Source organism: Lolium perenne, chromosome 1 (assembly GCF_019359855.2).
Source record: "Lolium perenne isolate Kyuss_39 chromosome 1, Kyuss_2.0, whole genome shotgun sequence".
NCBI classification, from domain to species: domain Eukaryota; kingdom Viridiplantae; phylum Streptophyta; class Magnoliopsida; order Poales; family Poaceae; genus Lolium; species Lolium perenne.
This window is the reverse complement of record NC_067244.2, coordinates 82,738,108-82,753,896: the sequence shown is the minus strand read 5'-3', so window position 1 is coordinate 82,753,896 and position 15,789 is coordinate 82,738,108. Positions and strand designations below refer to the sequence as shown.

General features: G+C 41.3%; 1 protein-coding gene across 2 annotated transcripts; it reads right to left on the bottom strand.

Annotated features, from left to right (window-relative positions):
- Positions 1-2,772: 2,772 nt before the first annotated feature.
- On the bottom strand, positions 2,773-11,866 carry LOC127303573 (uncharacterized). Of its 2 annotated transcripts, XM_051334292.2 has the most exons (14): positions 11,578-11,866; positions 10,672-10,773; positions 9,646-9,687; positions 9,324-9,513; positions 8,980-9,239; positions 8,614-8,767; positions 7,348-7,457; positions 7,169-7,256; positions 5,216-5,527; positions 5,053-5,127; positions 4,369-4,961; positions 4,178-4,286; positions 3,745-3,924; positions 2,773-3,316 (listed from the first exon to the last, which is right to left on the bottom strand). In XM_051334292.2, exons 4-14 carry the CDS (start codon positions 9,462-9,464, stop codon positions 3,155-3,157), a joined length of 2,184 nt encoding a protein of 727 aa, XP_051190252.1. In that variant the 5' UTR covers positions 9,465-9,513; positions 9,646-9,687; positions 10,672-10,773; positions 11,578-11,866; the 3' UTR covers positions 2,773-3,154. The 2 variants fall into 2 exon arrangements, with proteins under 2 accessions (XP_051190252.1, XP_051190258.1); XM_051334298.2 differs by lacking the exon at positions 10,672-10,773.
- Positions 11,867-15,789: the final 3,923 nt, after the last annotated feature.

Here is a 15,789-nt window from a genome sequence, read left to right as displayed (position 1 = left end):
TTATAGAGTAATCAACTCTATTGATGGGTTGGATGTCAGTACGTTTCGATTTGCTTTATTGTATTTGTTACAAGGGCTGAAATTACAAGACCAAAAATTGAAGTGGACCATAAAGAGGCCTAGGCCAAAAAAATGAAATGGATCATAAAAGGTGCAGACCTAGGAAGGAAATGGTCTAGAAAAAGGCCAAGCCCAGAAAATAAAAAAGGCTTTGAAAAGGCTATGACCCAAAACGTAAATGGATCAAAATAGGTCAAGGCCTTAGAAAAAAGTTTGGAATTTTTGGGCTTGGTCCATGTAGGACACCGAAGTGGATTGGGATGATTTCGGATTACGACGTCACAATTTTTCCACGTCAGACTCGCCACGTAGGATATGATGTGCCATGGTTAGACCGCCAACGATAATATTGATCGTCATAGATGTTACGACGATGCAATATCGTCATAGACGATCATGACGATTCAAAATGAAAGGTCATGTTGGTTGATTCCTGACGCTCCGTTTTTGATGATTTATTTTTTGTCATAGAAACGTCGTAGATTAAATGTAGTGACGATTCGGTGACAAAAATAGAGGGTCGTAAGTCAACATATTTGTTGTAGTGAGAATTGTAAAGAGAGTAAATCATGGAACAAACTCGTCCTGCATGATGGATTTGTGTTCCGTGCTAACAAGCTATGCATCTCCGATAGCCTTGTTCCTATTTTGTTGCAGGAGGCGCATGGAGGAGGACTTATGGATCACTTTGGTGTGAAGAAGACATGTGATGTACTTGTTGCACACTTTTTTTGGCCACGCATGCATCAAGATGTTGAGAGATTCTTCCGCACGCTGCACTATCTGTCGAAAAGCTAAGTCTCGCCTTAATCCACATGATTTATATATGTCTCTTTCTCTTCCTAGTGTATCTCGGGATGATATTTCTATGTACTTCGTTTTTGGATTGCATCTTACACAAAAGGGGAGGGATATTTTTTTTATTGGGGTGGACATATTTTCTAAGATGACACACTTTATTACTTGCCACAAGAGTGATGATACTGCACATGTTACTAATTTGTTCTTTCGTGAAATTTTTCGTTTGCATGGTTTGCAAATACAATTGTTTCTGATCGTGATATAAAAAATAGCCACTTTTGAAGATATTTATGAGCTAAGGGATTAAATTGTTGTTTAGTACTACATGTCACTCCAAAACTGATGGACAAACTGAAGTAATCAATAGAACATGGTCTACTATGATACAAGTTGTTTTAAAGCGGAACTTCAAAATGTGGGAAGATTGTTTACCTCATGTTTGAATTTTCTTATAATCATTCGCTTCATTCTACCACTAAGATGTGTCCTTTTGAGGTTGTGTATCGTTTTGTTCTTCCTGCACTTATTAATTTGTTGCCTTTACCATCTTCGTTGCAAAACAATTTTGATGCTACACAACATGTTGAATTGATATTAAAGTTACATGAGACTACTAAGTACAACATAGAACACATGAATGCTAAATATATTACTGTTGGCGATAAAGGAAAAAAATGTTGTTGTGTTCGATGCGGGAAATTTTGTTTGGTTGCATTTGCGTAAAGATCATTTTTATGATTTGTGCAAGTCCAAGTTAATGCCACGAGTTGATGGTCCTCTTAAAGTATTAGAGAAAATAAATGATACTGCATACAAAATTGAGCTGCCATGAGATTTTGGTGGGGTTAGCCCTACATTTAGCATTGCATTTTTTTTTTTTGCGAATTATTTAGCATTGCAGATTTGAAGCCCTACTTTGAAGGACACCATGAGATTGCGTTAAGGACAACTTCAATTCAAGAAGGTGGGATATGAGGACATCTCATCTATTGATACAAGCACACAAATACAAATTAAGACCTCTCACCCAAGCTCGTGCCAGACAACTTAATTACCAGTAGTTTCGTTTCTTGGAACTATTTCTCACGTACATGAAAGTATGATGTTGCCTAAATCAGATGTGTTTGTTACCGTCAAGAATGATAGACCTACTATAAACGAGGTACAAGCATTGGGGCACGATTGTACATGGAGATGGTTGCAATGAGGATCGAAGATGACGCTACAACTTGAGATTTCAGAACTTTGAAGCCGCCATAACCATACAAAGAAAACATGGACGAACTATTAAAGTTCACACTTCATAATTTTGTCCATAGCTTTATATGGTGATGTGACAAAAAAAAATTTCAGAACCATGCTATTTTCATAGCAATTAAGCCGGTCGAGTAGTATTTAAGGAGAAAGATCCATCTAGGAGATAGTTCAGCCGGCATGCCCATCCGAAACCATCATCTTTGCATCCTTAAGTATCCCTAGCCCTTATTTTTAGACTCGAATTTTGATTAGTAGATTAAAAATCAGCTATTACTGCACCTACGTGTACTTAGATTTGAAGCCAACGTCTAGATCAAGATCGCTATTTGAAATCCAATCTTTTCAATAAAGCTTTTAATTTTCATCCGCAATATCTTGATTACATTATTAATTCTTGCATGTTCTTGATTTCAGTAGGAATTAAGATTTTCATGGTCAATGGTCAGGCTGTCGTGCAAGTTCAGTAACCTGTACTTTACAAGTGTAGTCATCGCCAAGTCCAACCTCTACCAAATTAATGTCCTCGTCTCGTCAAAAGATAGATCAGACTCCTTTGCCATATCATGTTATGCTTATGTGTAGTCGAAATCTCCAAGTTCGGTTCTGATTAGGTGGATATCGACCATGTTTTTCTTAGTCATCTATGACACTGAATCAAGCGTGACCTCATACCAGCTTATTTTATTACCGATGAAATATTGATGCATGTATAATCATTCAGACAGGGAAGAACTAAGTTATCAGTTAAAAAGACTTAGAAATTCTCACAGGAGAGAAGCAGCGATGCGTCCATCTCCAAGTTCGGTTTTGATTAGGTTGATATCGACCATGTTTTTTCTTGATCATGTACGACACTGAATCAAGCGTGACCTCATACCAGCTTATTTTATTACCGAGGAAACAATGCATGTATAATCATTCTGCCAGGGAAGAACTAACTTATCAGTTAAAAAAACTTAGAAATTCTCACAGGAGAGTAGCAGGGATGCATCCATACAGCCTGCTAACAGCTTAGGGCAGAAAAGTTGTTCAAACTTCAAACCATTTCGGACAGTACATGCTGATATCTGCCATAGTCCGACGTCGTCTTGAAGCTTGGCATTGACTCGGAGAAGAAGCTCAGCACAGCAGCAACGTCCCGCGCACTGTCCTTGGCTACTGCTTTCTCCAAGAATAGGGCAGGCTGCACGGTGATAACCTGGACAAATCTTTCATGTCAGTAACAAGGGCACAAAGTACTGGAACAAAACCAAGGTGCTACCTTGGATTGCCATGGGCATTTAAGCAGCGAATTTTAGTATACAGGATACCAATAACTAGCAAGCAGAAAAGTATTTAACTTGATGTAATCGCTAATACTCACTGGACTGAGATTCTCTCAAGTTTTAGCGCCCGAGCTTTAGCTACGTTGCCTCAGGATTCTGTTGCGTTTTTATACTGGGTTGATTTTTTTCTTTTGTATTTAACCGTTTGATAGAGATGCCTCCTTAAATACTGTGTGTTTAAGTTGTGACGCATACAAAAATAATGCTTAGCTCTTGTAACATTGCATGCTCAGATATATGGAAGGAGTGGAAGGTACTCAATAGTAATGCAAGCAAGCACCAATATGCACCTAATGCGTACCTTATATTTTCTAGCGTACCGTAGAGCCTCCAGGTAGTACCCTTCTTGGAGTAATACAGCCACATAATCATGGTGCAGGCACCTCTCCCGCAGCATGTCCATGCCCAACTTCCTTGTCAGCGAATGTTGTCGACCCAGTTCAACAAGCTGCATTGCAAGTTCCCTGGAGGGCTCTAGGATCTGCGGGAATTGGTTGATGACAAAAATGAAACAGTACCTTTTTATATGTCAATGAGATGGACAAACAATACGAATAGAGAGCTCTCCTGCACAATATAGTGCGCAGGAGATATACTTTGGGGCAACTGATAGAGATAAAAACATAATATGCTTAGTCATCAGTACACACAACATGATTGCCAGTGTATTGAATGGTAATTGACACACTAATTATCAGTACTGGTTTTAGAAAATGTTGTTAGAACATACTAACCTTGTTTGATACAAACAGTGCTATTTCAGCATAACGGTTGCTGCGGGCCAGCAAAGTAGTCAACATCACATAAAGGTTGGGAGGAGCCTTCAGCCCAGCCTTTGACATGCTGTATACAAAACAAGACAAATTTGTTTTCTTACTATCATGTATTTGTTGCTTCTGAACTACTATTCAAGAATACTAAGTACCTTCGTAAAAACTCCATGATGACAACAATAAGATATGCAGGGTCACCCATCATTTCATCTTCAACAAGAAGAAAGACAGACTGGAACATTTCAATTGGTGAAATTGTCACAGAAGCGACATGTGTTCCATGCTGCATTGATGCACCAGAAGCCAATGGTCTGCTATCCTCACCTAGAACCTGCGGCCTTTTGCTGGTGGCACCAGATGTTGCCTGACTTGGTGCTCTCGATGTATTGGCAATATCTTCAGAATCAGAAGATGCATTTAAAAATGTCCTATCTACATGTGCTGCCAGGTTAGTAATTCCATCCTCAGGTCTACACTCGACTTCAATTGCTGAATCTGTGTGGAGAACAGGTCTGTTCATGGTTCCAGAAGGTGGTTCCTGAGAAACCACGCGGGAGCCCTCAACAAGCTGACCACTTGACTGATCGTTTTGCTCAGATGGCCTCCTAGCCCCAGCAGCACTGCCTCCCATTTTCATCAAACGGGAGTATGAATCAAGAATGACATCCATTGCCTTGGCAACCAAATTTATTGGCCTCCTTTCCAGGATGATTGTTCGAATTATAGCAAGGCTAAGTGTCTTAACCTGCTTCGTAAATTTAAGTAAGAAATGGTAATAATTGGCAAAAAATGAACTATCAGATGGGCATATCTGGGAAGCAGTTAATTCATATTACCGTACTCAGGTCATACTTTCGTCTCTGAAGAAATTCCAAAATCGAAGGAGCATCAGAAGTGCTAGCAGCAATAGACTAGATTTCAAGGTATGCATGTCAGGACAAAGATGTATTTGCGTTGAGGATGAGATAATCCATAAATAATCCATTGCTGATTCCTTACCTCCAGGTCTAAATGAAGTTTCCACAATAGACCATTATCAGCATCACAGATAAGGTCAGGAATGAGAAAGTTCCAGCCTTCTCCATATAAAGTCCCGCCATATGCACTTGATTGGTGATCTGCAGTTTGAGCTGCTTGCCTACTATTGCTGGGCAGTCCTCTCACTAGGAGCGGAAGTGGAGCAGATATTGGTGTGTAAGAATCCATGAACACATCATATAGTATGACAACTTTTGCATCTATCTGATGGACCATGATTAGATTGTCAACTGCACTAACTGCAATTCTGCTTGAATAAGTTGGCAGAGTAGCCTGAAATAAAAAAAACTATGAGTTAGTGGACTACCACTACTTGAATGCAGTAATAGAAAGACAATACCAAACGGGATTCCAGAACCTAGACAAGAATAGTCTTGTGATCATTGACCAAGGCACTATTTCTTGGGTCTGTTTTTGGGATTTTTTCGTCAGTATCTCAGTGGCTAGGACTAGCAAAAAAGCAGCAATAAGGCCATCTTCACACAAACTTTGAGCAGTTTATGTACTTTTCAGAAACAAATTAAGTGTTCATTTAACAAATAAAATAAAATGAACAGCTCAGTTTGACTTATGTAAAGGGTACAGTTTAATCCGTAAACTGGGAGGTTCTCCTACAAACTAACAAGGCCAAGATGTTCAATCCAGCCACAAATCAGAAACCTCGTACCAACTTTAGCTCCAGTTGCTTGCAGCCTTCTAGGAAAGGAAACAACACACTAGATTAAAATGGAAAGCAAAGCGCTTATAACATTACAGGTTATTCCTCATGCTCATTCTAGTAAGAACTCCACCAACGTAATAATGACAAGACAGTTAACAATATGATCCATCAGAACATCTTCTAGAAACCCAGATACATGAATGGAGTGCCTATCATAATATTTGTCCCTTTATTTATCAGAAACAATTAATCATGCCACCTGCATATTGTTACAGGTCCTATTGACTCAGTAGATAGCGTTTAGTAGAACTGAGTCAGTGAGCGAACGATGGTGTAACCTATCAAACAATATAGCATTGGCCACCTCCTTAATGCAGATCACAATATTTTTTCCTTTTTTTCCTGAACTGACACAATAGGTCAGCCAGACCAGACTAGGCATTATTCATTCTTCGGTCGATGTCTTAGTTACCAGATTGACCATTCATGATCCGTGACCTTCTACAATTCGAGTACAATGTGGAGTGCCATGGTCAACAGCGACAGAGCTGCTTGCGATCTTTCTTTATGGAGATAGAGGTTGATGATGGAGATGATCACACTCATCAACTCATGTGCTCCTCTTCATAGCGATTCACGAATGCGAATTAGAACCTGATCTGGATTGATTGATCTAGATCAGGGTTTGACGAAGGTTTGAACAAATGCTGTAATATGGGTCGAACCACCACTTCGTCCAGTCTAATTATTATGAACTCAAACAGTTCCTTGTGAACGCAAGCAAGGGTTGCTGCCAACGACCTGGGATGTGCACTAATTTCCTAGCTGTAATAAACCCCTGTAACACCTCCTAGGAGGCTTGTAAACCTTTTCTATATTTTCAATGAAATGAAACGCAAAGGAAAAACGCAAGCAAGGGTATCTTTTTGAGATAAATCCTTACTCAAGGTAGATAAACAAATCTGCTACCAACATCTTAATCTTTACTAACTCTCTACATGTTTTCTCTCAAATTAATGTCATGGCAAAATATGATACTATTAATGTTGTGAACATGACATAGTGTGATAATTTTCATAAATACCAAATAAATGCTACTCAGCTGAAACAGCCACCAAGCTTACAAAGGCCAGTCCAGGCTAATTATGTGCCCCCTCCCCTCTTCAGGATAGAGCTAGAATGGGAAAAATATCCAAAATATAACATCTTTTTGAGAAAATGAAGTACACGGGAAATCAGTTTATAGTTCAAACCTGTTGCACAACAGCATCACGGTAGAAACGGTACAAGTTCAATGCCATGTTAACTCTATCAAGCTGCAAGCAGTAAATCCTACCATACCTGTCACATTCGAAATATATTATTGGAACTATATGTGAAATTTCTAAAACGATCGAGAGCAAAACATATATAAAGGGGCAGAAAAGCATACACAGTTACAATGTGAACATCAGCAGCAGCTAGGACAGGCTTGTTATTTGCTTCGCATTTAGACATCATCATCTCAAACTTAGGCAATTTCACAATCCCACCAGCAGAAAACTGTTAGAAACATGGGTGGAAGTTAGAATACAGATTGGATGCTAAATCATGCTATCTGAAGAAAAAAGTTAATCAGTTAGACTTTCCCAGTTCATTCAATATACATTTGCATTCGAAGTAGACATGAGACAACATAGATAAAAATCTCCAAACTGATAAGAAATGTTTTGATATGCATAGATGTCTTGCTTGCAGAAACAGCTCAACTGCAAACTGACGTTCAGAATACAGAGCCTGGGAAAATGGATCAATCACATCCCCAGTGGTGGAGCGTGAACTAGAATCAAGAGAGGGCCAATTCCTTAACACCATTACACTTCTACAGTTTGCAAGTGCTAAAGAACTCTCACAAATTAACCAGGAGTCAAGAGGAGGATAAAAACATTGCATGCTCCTGGCTTGAAACTTACTACTGGATAGTTCGGTGACCTCTAGTACATTAGGGGAAGAGGACTACCAACTAAACTAGAGTCTTCTTTGTTTTTTTGAACGAGGAAGAGGCCCGAAGGCCCCAGAAGCTGTATTGACGGGATGAATTACAAAGAGGATCCTGACTAATACAGATAAAGCACACTGGTCCTCCACTTTTACAAGAAAGACCTCAAGAAGAAACTAGAGTCTAGAACTGAGAAGCAAAGAGACCTGGTTGAGACGCCGGCTAATAAATATGCAGCATTGACCAAATAATGTACACCTAGCAAGCCAGTAGGCTAACGTACCAAGACATATATACCCATGAGTGAACTGTATCCTCTCCAAAATTTGGGAATTGGGATGATATGCTACAAATTTCTTGTCTTATTTACCATCGCTTTCTCCTATAGGCCATCCAAAATATGCACACCAAAAAAATACGGAAGTAAATTCTAGAAGTTATTACTAGTCTCTAAAGGAAACACCAAAGGCCAAGTTAGTATAAATAAAAAGTAAAGATCCAAGCCTACTGTTTTGCTACAGAGAAGTTGAAAATATCTCAATACAGTCTGCTTTGAAGTGCAACTACAGCATTAGCCCAGCAGAATGGACGTGAAAATAGTTCAAAACAGTGAAGTCAGGTAAATACCAACCAATACTTCTTACCAACCAAATTTTATGGAAAAAAAAAGAAAAGAGATTTTTCTATGGGAAATGTTGTCTTTGGTGCATAATGCATTACCTGATATCCAGTGAACAGTGTACATTGCATGCCAGAGGCAAGAAGAAGCAACCTGCTTTCATGAGTGTAAAGATACCAGGTAACATTGAACTTTTTTGACTCCACCAAGCGAAGAGCATTTGATTGAGGCTCATATACAAGCAGATCTAGGCCACTGCAATAGACATAAAATTCACAATAAAATGAACCAATCAATCTCCTACATAGAAGTAAAACATGAATGAAGTCAATCCCAAACTGAGGAAATAAGTGATTTTTCTGTCGCAATGTGCTCTATGGGTGTGTTAGTAGGCTAATCAGATATTTGGATGCAGGACACACATAAATTGTCTGCTATTTATACTGTAACAGCAACAAAATACATACCTTGTTTTTATTATTATGACATCACAAGTGGGGCAGTCAGTCCAGAAAAAGCCCAGTATGGTTTCAGAATCTGCTCTGCACTTCTTGCTACAGGCTTCACCTGTTTCTCTATTTCTAAACTCAACCTCATGACTGGATCGTTGAATCCCTATTGCTTTCTGATCCAGAGAAAATCGAACTGATAAGACAGGGCCTTCATTAACTGGATCAGAGTTTGGAGGTCCAGATGGAGCAGATGGAGCTATCTTCCAGTATAATATCTGCAATCACGCAACCAAATTACTTTATAATAACCAGGTTCACTGAAGGAAATGGAGAAGTCAATCAACTGGATGTTCATATACCCGATCAGCTGTTGGAGCTACGAGAAACTTATTGGCATCATCATAGAATAGGCCCCTAATATCTGGAATGTCACACCGAAGCGGAGGATGTTGTACATAAGCGTGAGAGAGCGCACCAGGGCTGCCCAGACCTCCTTGCATCTGATTGCGCAGAACTCTTTTGTTACTTCAAGCGACTAAGCTAGTGAGCCTACATTTTATCACATGATTGGAAAGGAGCTGCTGTCAGCATGATGCACAGTTCTTTTTCTTATTACATGGTAATAAAGCACCATGCTATCACATATTTTCTTTGAGTTGCAAATATATGCATAGACATTACCAGAGAGCCACAGCAACTCACACTTCAAGCCTTATTCTTGACCTTCAGGACAGAAGAAAACATAGTTACGAAATTGTGAAAGTTCGGCCAGGAAGATAAATCAGTTTCAAATATCAAGCATGAAAGTGTTGCACAGAGCCATAGACTATGAGCAGTCTATTTTATTAAACTAATACAAATTAATTTCTGCAAGACTAAAAGGAAATTAACCAAGAGACTGACTATTGACAGCCAACTATTGTCACATTGACCATCAGTGATCTGGATCATCGGATCAGGAGTAGATGGGCCCTCAATCGTTTATACTTCTCTCACCCCACTCTCACCTCATGATAGAACACCCTCCCCATCCTCCCGCTCCTCGAGCTCAACCGCCCTCTGCCTCGCAGGAGCCGGAACCACCGAGGACCGCAAGGCCCACCATTACCCCCACCGTACCCTCCTCCCTCCCTCTCTATGTGGTGGCCGTCTCATCTATCGCCCTGCGGCTGCTGGATTTGATCCCTAGTCTCAACCACCACCCTCCCCTCCCAGCTTAACTTCCCACAGGCTTTCTTGCCATGCCCACGGCCGCCCAAACAAACTGTTGCCACCACTTTTGCCGGTCATCCCTCTAAGCCGCAGGGTAACAGAGAGCCACCATCCACCCCAAACCCTAACCTAAACCTGAACCATAACCTCGCCAGAGGTGGCCCAAATAGTGTAAGCAGAGGAATATTGTCAGAGCATGCAGCAGAAGTGAATGGTGGAAGAAGATAGGAGGACGAAGAAACAAGCAAGAGGAGGACAAACAATAGGTACACAATTTGATTGTTTGCCAAGATTGCACACTTTGATTGTTGGCCAAGAGCAAAACAGTAGGCATTAAGTTATTGAAAGGCCATAGGGGATTCCAGTGCGGTATTACGGTCAAAAAAATACATATTAAAGGGCCATTTCCATTTGAAATTGGATGATTAATTAAACAGGGGGAGTTATAACAGTATGATACGGGCACACTTTTTCCTTAATGATAGAAAAGATTACCACAGTTTGCATGCATGCTCTGAGTGCTAGAAACTCTTTAGAACACATATTATGTTCAATCTCAGGGACCTTTGCTGCTACGCATCTCCCATAATCTTTTGCCTGCATAGCATAGCTGATAAATACAACACTCACAACATAAAGGAACTAAACCAGATCATAAGGTCATTGATTATTCACTCATCTTCGCCAAGACAGCTGGCACTAGCAATTTAAATGATTTCATGAATTTCGATATGATAGCACTAGTATAACAAGTCACAGAACCCTTTAGTGTCAAAATAAATCGCGTTGAATGTGTACAAATACTGAATTCATGTAGTGCTGATGGCAAGGCATCATTGCGCATGTATAAGCCATGACATGAAACTAATGTTTTTCAGTTAAACAACTTAGCAACTTATCAGGGTACCAAGCAGACCTGCAGGTGAATCACAGGACCAAACTATTTAGGGGAGACTCGGACTAACAAAATAAAGAAAAATCAGTAGCCAAGTTTAGGGGCAATCAATTAAAGTAACTTCTTAAATATAACAATCATACAAAGGGCAGAGAAGCAAATAACTAAGCAGCAGACATCCTCCATGTAGCCGCAAATCAAAATCAGGACTAAGCTGAGGTACACTGATCAAATTAGACCGGTATAGCAGGGATCGGGCAACACTATTATGATACTAGGGAGTAGGGAAACAACTAGCAAATAGATACTGGTAGTTACACCAGCTTTATCACCCCTCTTGATCTTCCCAACCGCACTAGACCAGTCAAGTCAACGTATGTGAGACGGGAACCCAAAAAAATCCATGAAATCTATCACCAGACCTGTAAGCGACTAGCAGCTAACAAAAAGGAAAAATTCAGCAGGGGCAACCCGATCCCCACACGTACGAGGGAGGGGGTCAGCACCTGGGACGCGCACGTCGCGAGGATCCGGGACAGCGTGGAGGAGGCCGCCGGCTTTCGTTCCTTCATCCAACCCCTGGACAGATCATGCAACCATACCAGTGGGAAGATGGGAAATTCCGACGAGCCTTCGTGCTGGGGCGGGCAGTCGAGGCAAGATGGGGCTGGATTTGCGTCTCCTGGCTTGAATTCGATCTTGGTAGTGCGAGCTCGCGCCGGCGTCTTCACCGGCCGGTACACGAGAGGCAGGGCAGGGATATCTTTTTTTTTTCTGTCAGGTGGCAGCCGATAGGTTAAGGTCTGTTTTGCGGCAAAACCTATACACCTGCTACCAGGTCGGTGCCGCACACCTCCGCGCGGGTGGGCCTGGCCCAGGAAGTTTTCTTTCTTTTCTGTTTTCTGTTTTTTTTTGTTAATTTTTTAATTTTCATATGCGAATAATATTAAAATTCAAATTTGAAAATATTTGAATTTGGAAAATTTTCAAACTATAAAAATGTTCAAATTAAAAAATGTCCATACTCAATCATGTTCAAATTTGAAAATTGTTCAAATTTTAAATAATATTTTTAAATTTTTTCGGAATTATAAATATGTTACATTTTTTAAATTTAAATTTTTCGGATATTTCCAAAAAAATATAAAAAATATAAAAAAAATTAGAAAGTTTAGTTTTTTACAAATAGTTTTAGAAACATATTATTTTGGAATAATAAATATTTCAAAAAATAAAGATAAGATACAAGAGAAAAAAAACAAAAAAGTATTTCTTGTTGGGCGGCGTCACGCATCTTTCGACCAGGTCGATGGCGAGGAGCCCCCTCTCCACGGAGAATAGAAAAGGTCAACGGAGATGGATTCACTAGTTGGGTCGAGCCAAGAAAGTGAAAATGCACGCCCAAGCGGCCATCTAGAGCTGACTAGGCGGGTTGGATAATTTGGTGTGGCCTAGTGTAGATAACGACAAATCCTATTTGAAGGTCGTTGCATCGGTTAGCGGGTGACGCGTACCCCTTAGACGTAGCGGGCCGGCCCACCAAGGTCACAACGAGCGGCGACCAATGTCACCGAAGAAGGTGAAGACGATGCATCGATGACCGGGAGGACCTCGCCGCCGATGGAGAAGACGCAGTTGGCCGCATCATCGATGGCTAGGCAGGAATGGATCTCACTCGAGACAGGATGATAAGGGGTGGCCCGATCTTCTCAGTAAGCAACGGTGGTGATGATGATCACGGGATGAAAACAGCGGAGATACACGATGATGAGGTGGATGATAACTTGTATGACGCAACGAAGTCTCTCGATTGGTCCGTGTCGCCAATGCAACAGCTCTCAACCCTGCAAGATATTTGCAACTCCACACACTTGCGCACGTAGCCGCTAACCACGAAGCGGTAAGTTGCAACCGTCTAATTTCCAATGGAACAGCAGATCACACAAGACTTTCAGGGGTTTACACCAAATCAATGCAATATGGTGTAGAGATTCAATAGAGTTGCAAAGCAAACAACTATGAACTAGGGTTTATCTTACACGTGGTCTAAACCTAATTTGGGGGCATCCTGGGCACTTATATAGGGGTTCAGGACGACATCAGGTCGAAAAGATACTTAGAAAACCGACCCAGATCGGATCTGGTCGAGACAGACTCGAATTCGGTCGGTCATACGGCCGGTCGACAGGGCCTGGGACCGGGCCATCCGGTTTCAATCGGGTCTGGCGCCGGGTGGTAACCGGGCTAAGGGTCCAGGCTTACTGGATAGTGCCCGGCTGGCACAAGCGTGGCGTCCGGTCTGCGCCGGGCTGATCCGGTGTGGCGCCCGGTCGACCGGGCCTGCGACCGGACGCGCCGGCGTGGCGGGCGGTCTGACTGGACCTAACACCGGCCTGGACTTCTTCCTCCTTCGCGCATGCCTCCCTCTCCTTCCTCGCGCGTCCATGGGATATCTTCATGTCCAGCTCCATGTCTAGCTTCTTGTCCAGCTGCTTCTCTCGTCCTCGTGTGATGCTTGCTCCCTCCTCATACTTGATCATACATAAGTAATAGGATTTAGACAGTATAAAGTTCTCATCGATCAAAGTATCACTTAGGAACAAGTTCACCTGTTGTTTGAGTAACTTCGCACGAGCTCGTGTCATTGGTCCAATCCTGACTTCATTGGACTTGAGCTTCACAGCATCATCGTCTTCATCTTATAATGACGGAGGTAGTAGTGTAGTAGGGATGTCCTCATCATCTTCCCCCTCTTCAAAAGGCGTCGACCTCGATGCTCCAAGGTCTTCTCCGTCATATGGTGTTAAATCAGCCACATTGAAAGAATTGCTGACACCAAACTCATCAATTGGAAGATCTAACGAGTATGCATTATCATTGATCTTGGCCAGCACTTTGTAAGGACCGGCACCACAAGGAAGCAACTTGGGCTTCCGTAGCTTCGGGAACCTATCCTTGCGAAAATGTACCCAGACCATATCACCAGGCTTGAACGACATATACTCGCGCTTCTTGTTCATCCTTGCAGCATTGTTCTTGCCTTTCGTCTCTATTAACTCTTTAGTCTTCACATGAATCTTTCGCACAAAATCTGCCCTCTTTGATGCCTCCATATTGACTCTCTCATGTATGGGTAGAGGCAACAAATCAAGTGGAGTAATGGGTTTGAAACCATACACCACCTCAAAGGGACACAGCTCTGTGGTAGAACGTACCACCCTGTTGTAAGCAAACTCCACATGCGGCAAACAATCTTCCCACTCCTTCAGGTTCTTCTTGATCATGGATCTCAACAGTTGTGACAATGTTCGATTCACCACTTCAGTTTGACCATCAGTTTGGGGATGATAAGTAGTACTGAAAAGTAGCTTCGTCCCCAGCTTTCTCCAAAGCGTCTTCCAGAAGTAGCTCAAACTTCACGTCACGATCAGAAACAATAGTCTTCGGGACTCCATGTGGATGTACAATCTCCCTGAAAAACAGGTTACAATATGCGACGCATCGTCGCTCTTGTGGCAGGCAATAAAATGTGACATCTTAGAGAATCTATCCACTACCACAAATATAGAATCATGGCCTCTCTTAGTACGCGGCAAACCCAACACAAAATCCATACTAATATCTTCCCAAGGTGTAGTAGGTGCCGGTAAAGGAGTATACAAACCGTGAGACTTCAACTTGGACTTGGACTTGTTGCAAGTAATGCACCTCTTCGCATATCTGTCCACATCCCGCCTCATCTTTGGCCAATAAAAGTGGTCAGCTAGCATGAGTAGCGTCTTCTCACGCCCAAAGTGACCCATCAAACCCCCAGCATGAGATTCCTGCAAAAAAAGAAAACGCACAGACGATTCTGGAACACATAGTTTGTTAGCTCTAAACAAGAACCCATCATGTATGTGATATTTTTCCCATGCTTTACCAATAGGACACAAGCGATATGGTTCAGCAAAATCATGATCAGTAGCATACAAATCACATAGTATCTCTAATCCAGAAATTTTAACTTCAAGTTGAGTTAATAGCATATTCTTCCTAGATAGAGCATCAGCAACAATATTATCTTTTCCCTTCTTATGCTTAATAATGTAAGGAAAAGACTCAATGAACTCAACCCACTTAGCAAGACGCTTATGCAAAGTAGATTGAGCTTTCAGATATTTTAAAGCTTCATGATCAGAATGTATGATAAATTGTTTTGGCCACAAGTAATGTTGCCAAACCTCAAGAACTCTAATTAAAGCATACAATTCTTTATCATATATAGGATAGTTCAACTTAGCACCAGAAAGTTTCTCAGAAAAATATGCAATTGGGCGACTGTGGTGACCCGGCATACCACTGCATGGTGTAGTATGCAAGTCTGATATAACACCAATGAAACACTGTTCCACTAGTATTATATCGCTCTGAGTGGTACAACAGAAACATATGCGGGTCCAAGGCATGTCTATAGAATTACAACATTGATTCTGTTACATAAGATCATCACAGCCTCCTACTTAACAATGAGGTAAAACTGCAAATAAACTCCAGAAGAACGACTTGTAGTCTAGTCTTATCACGAACTCTATTTGTAGAGTATTTAAATAGCTATAGAGGCTATGAATAGATTCTAGCTAAATAGGAGCTAGGTTTAGGAAGTTAGTTCCCTTCTATGGCTAATCTAGGTTTCTCCTTGTTGGATGTGGTATTTGACTCTTCTGATAGGGTCTTGT

Excerpts from the sequence above, each read along its gene's own strand:
- LOC127303573 (XM_051334292.2), bottom strand. The coding sequence starts at position 9,464 with ATGCAAGGAGGTCTGGGCAGCCCTGGTGCGCTCTCTCACGCTTATGTA. Across the intron at positions 9,240-9,323 it reads TAGCTCCAACAGCTGATCGG|ATATTATACTGGAAGATAGC; the intron begins GTATATGAACAT and ends GCGTGATTGCAG. Across the intron at positions 3,925-4,177 it reads CACTGTTTGTATCAAACAAG|ATCCTAGAGCCCTCCAGGGA; the intron begins GTTAGTATGTTC and ends CAATTCCCGCAG.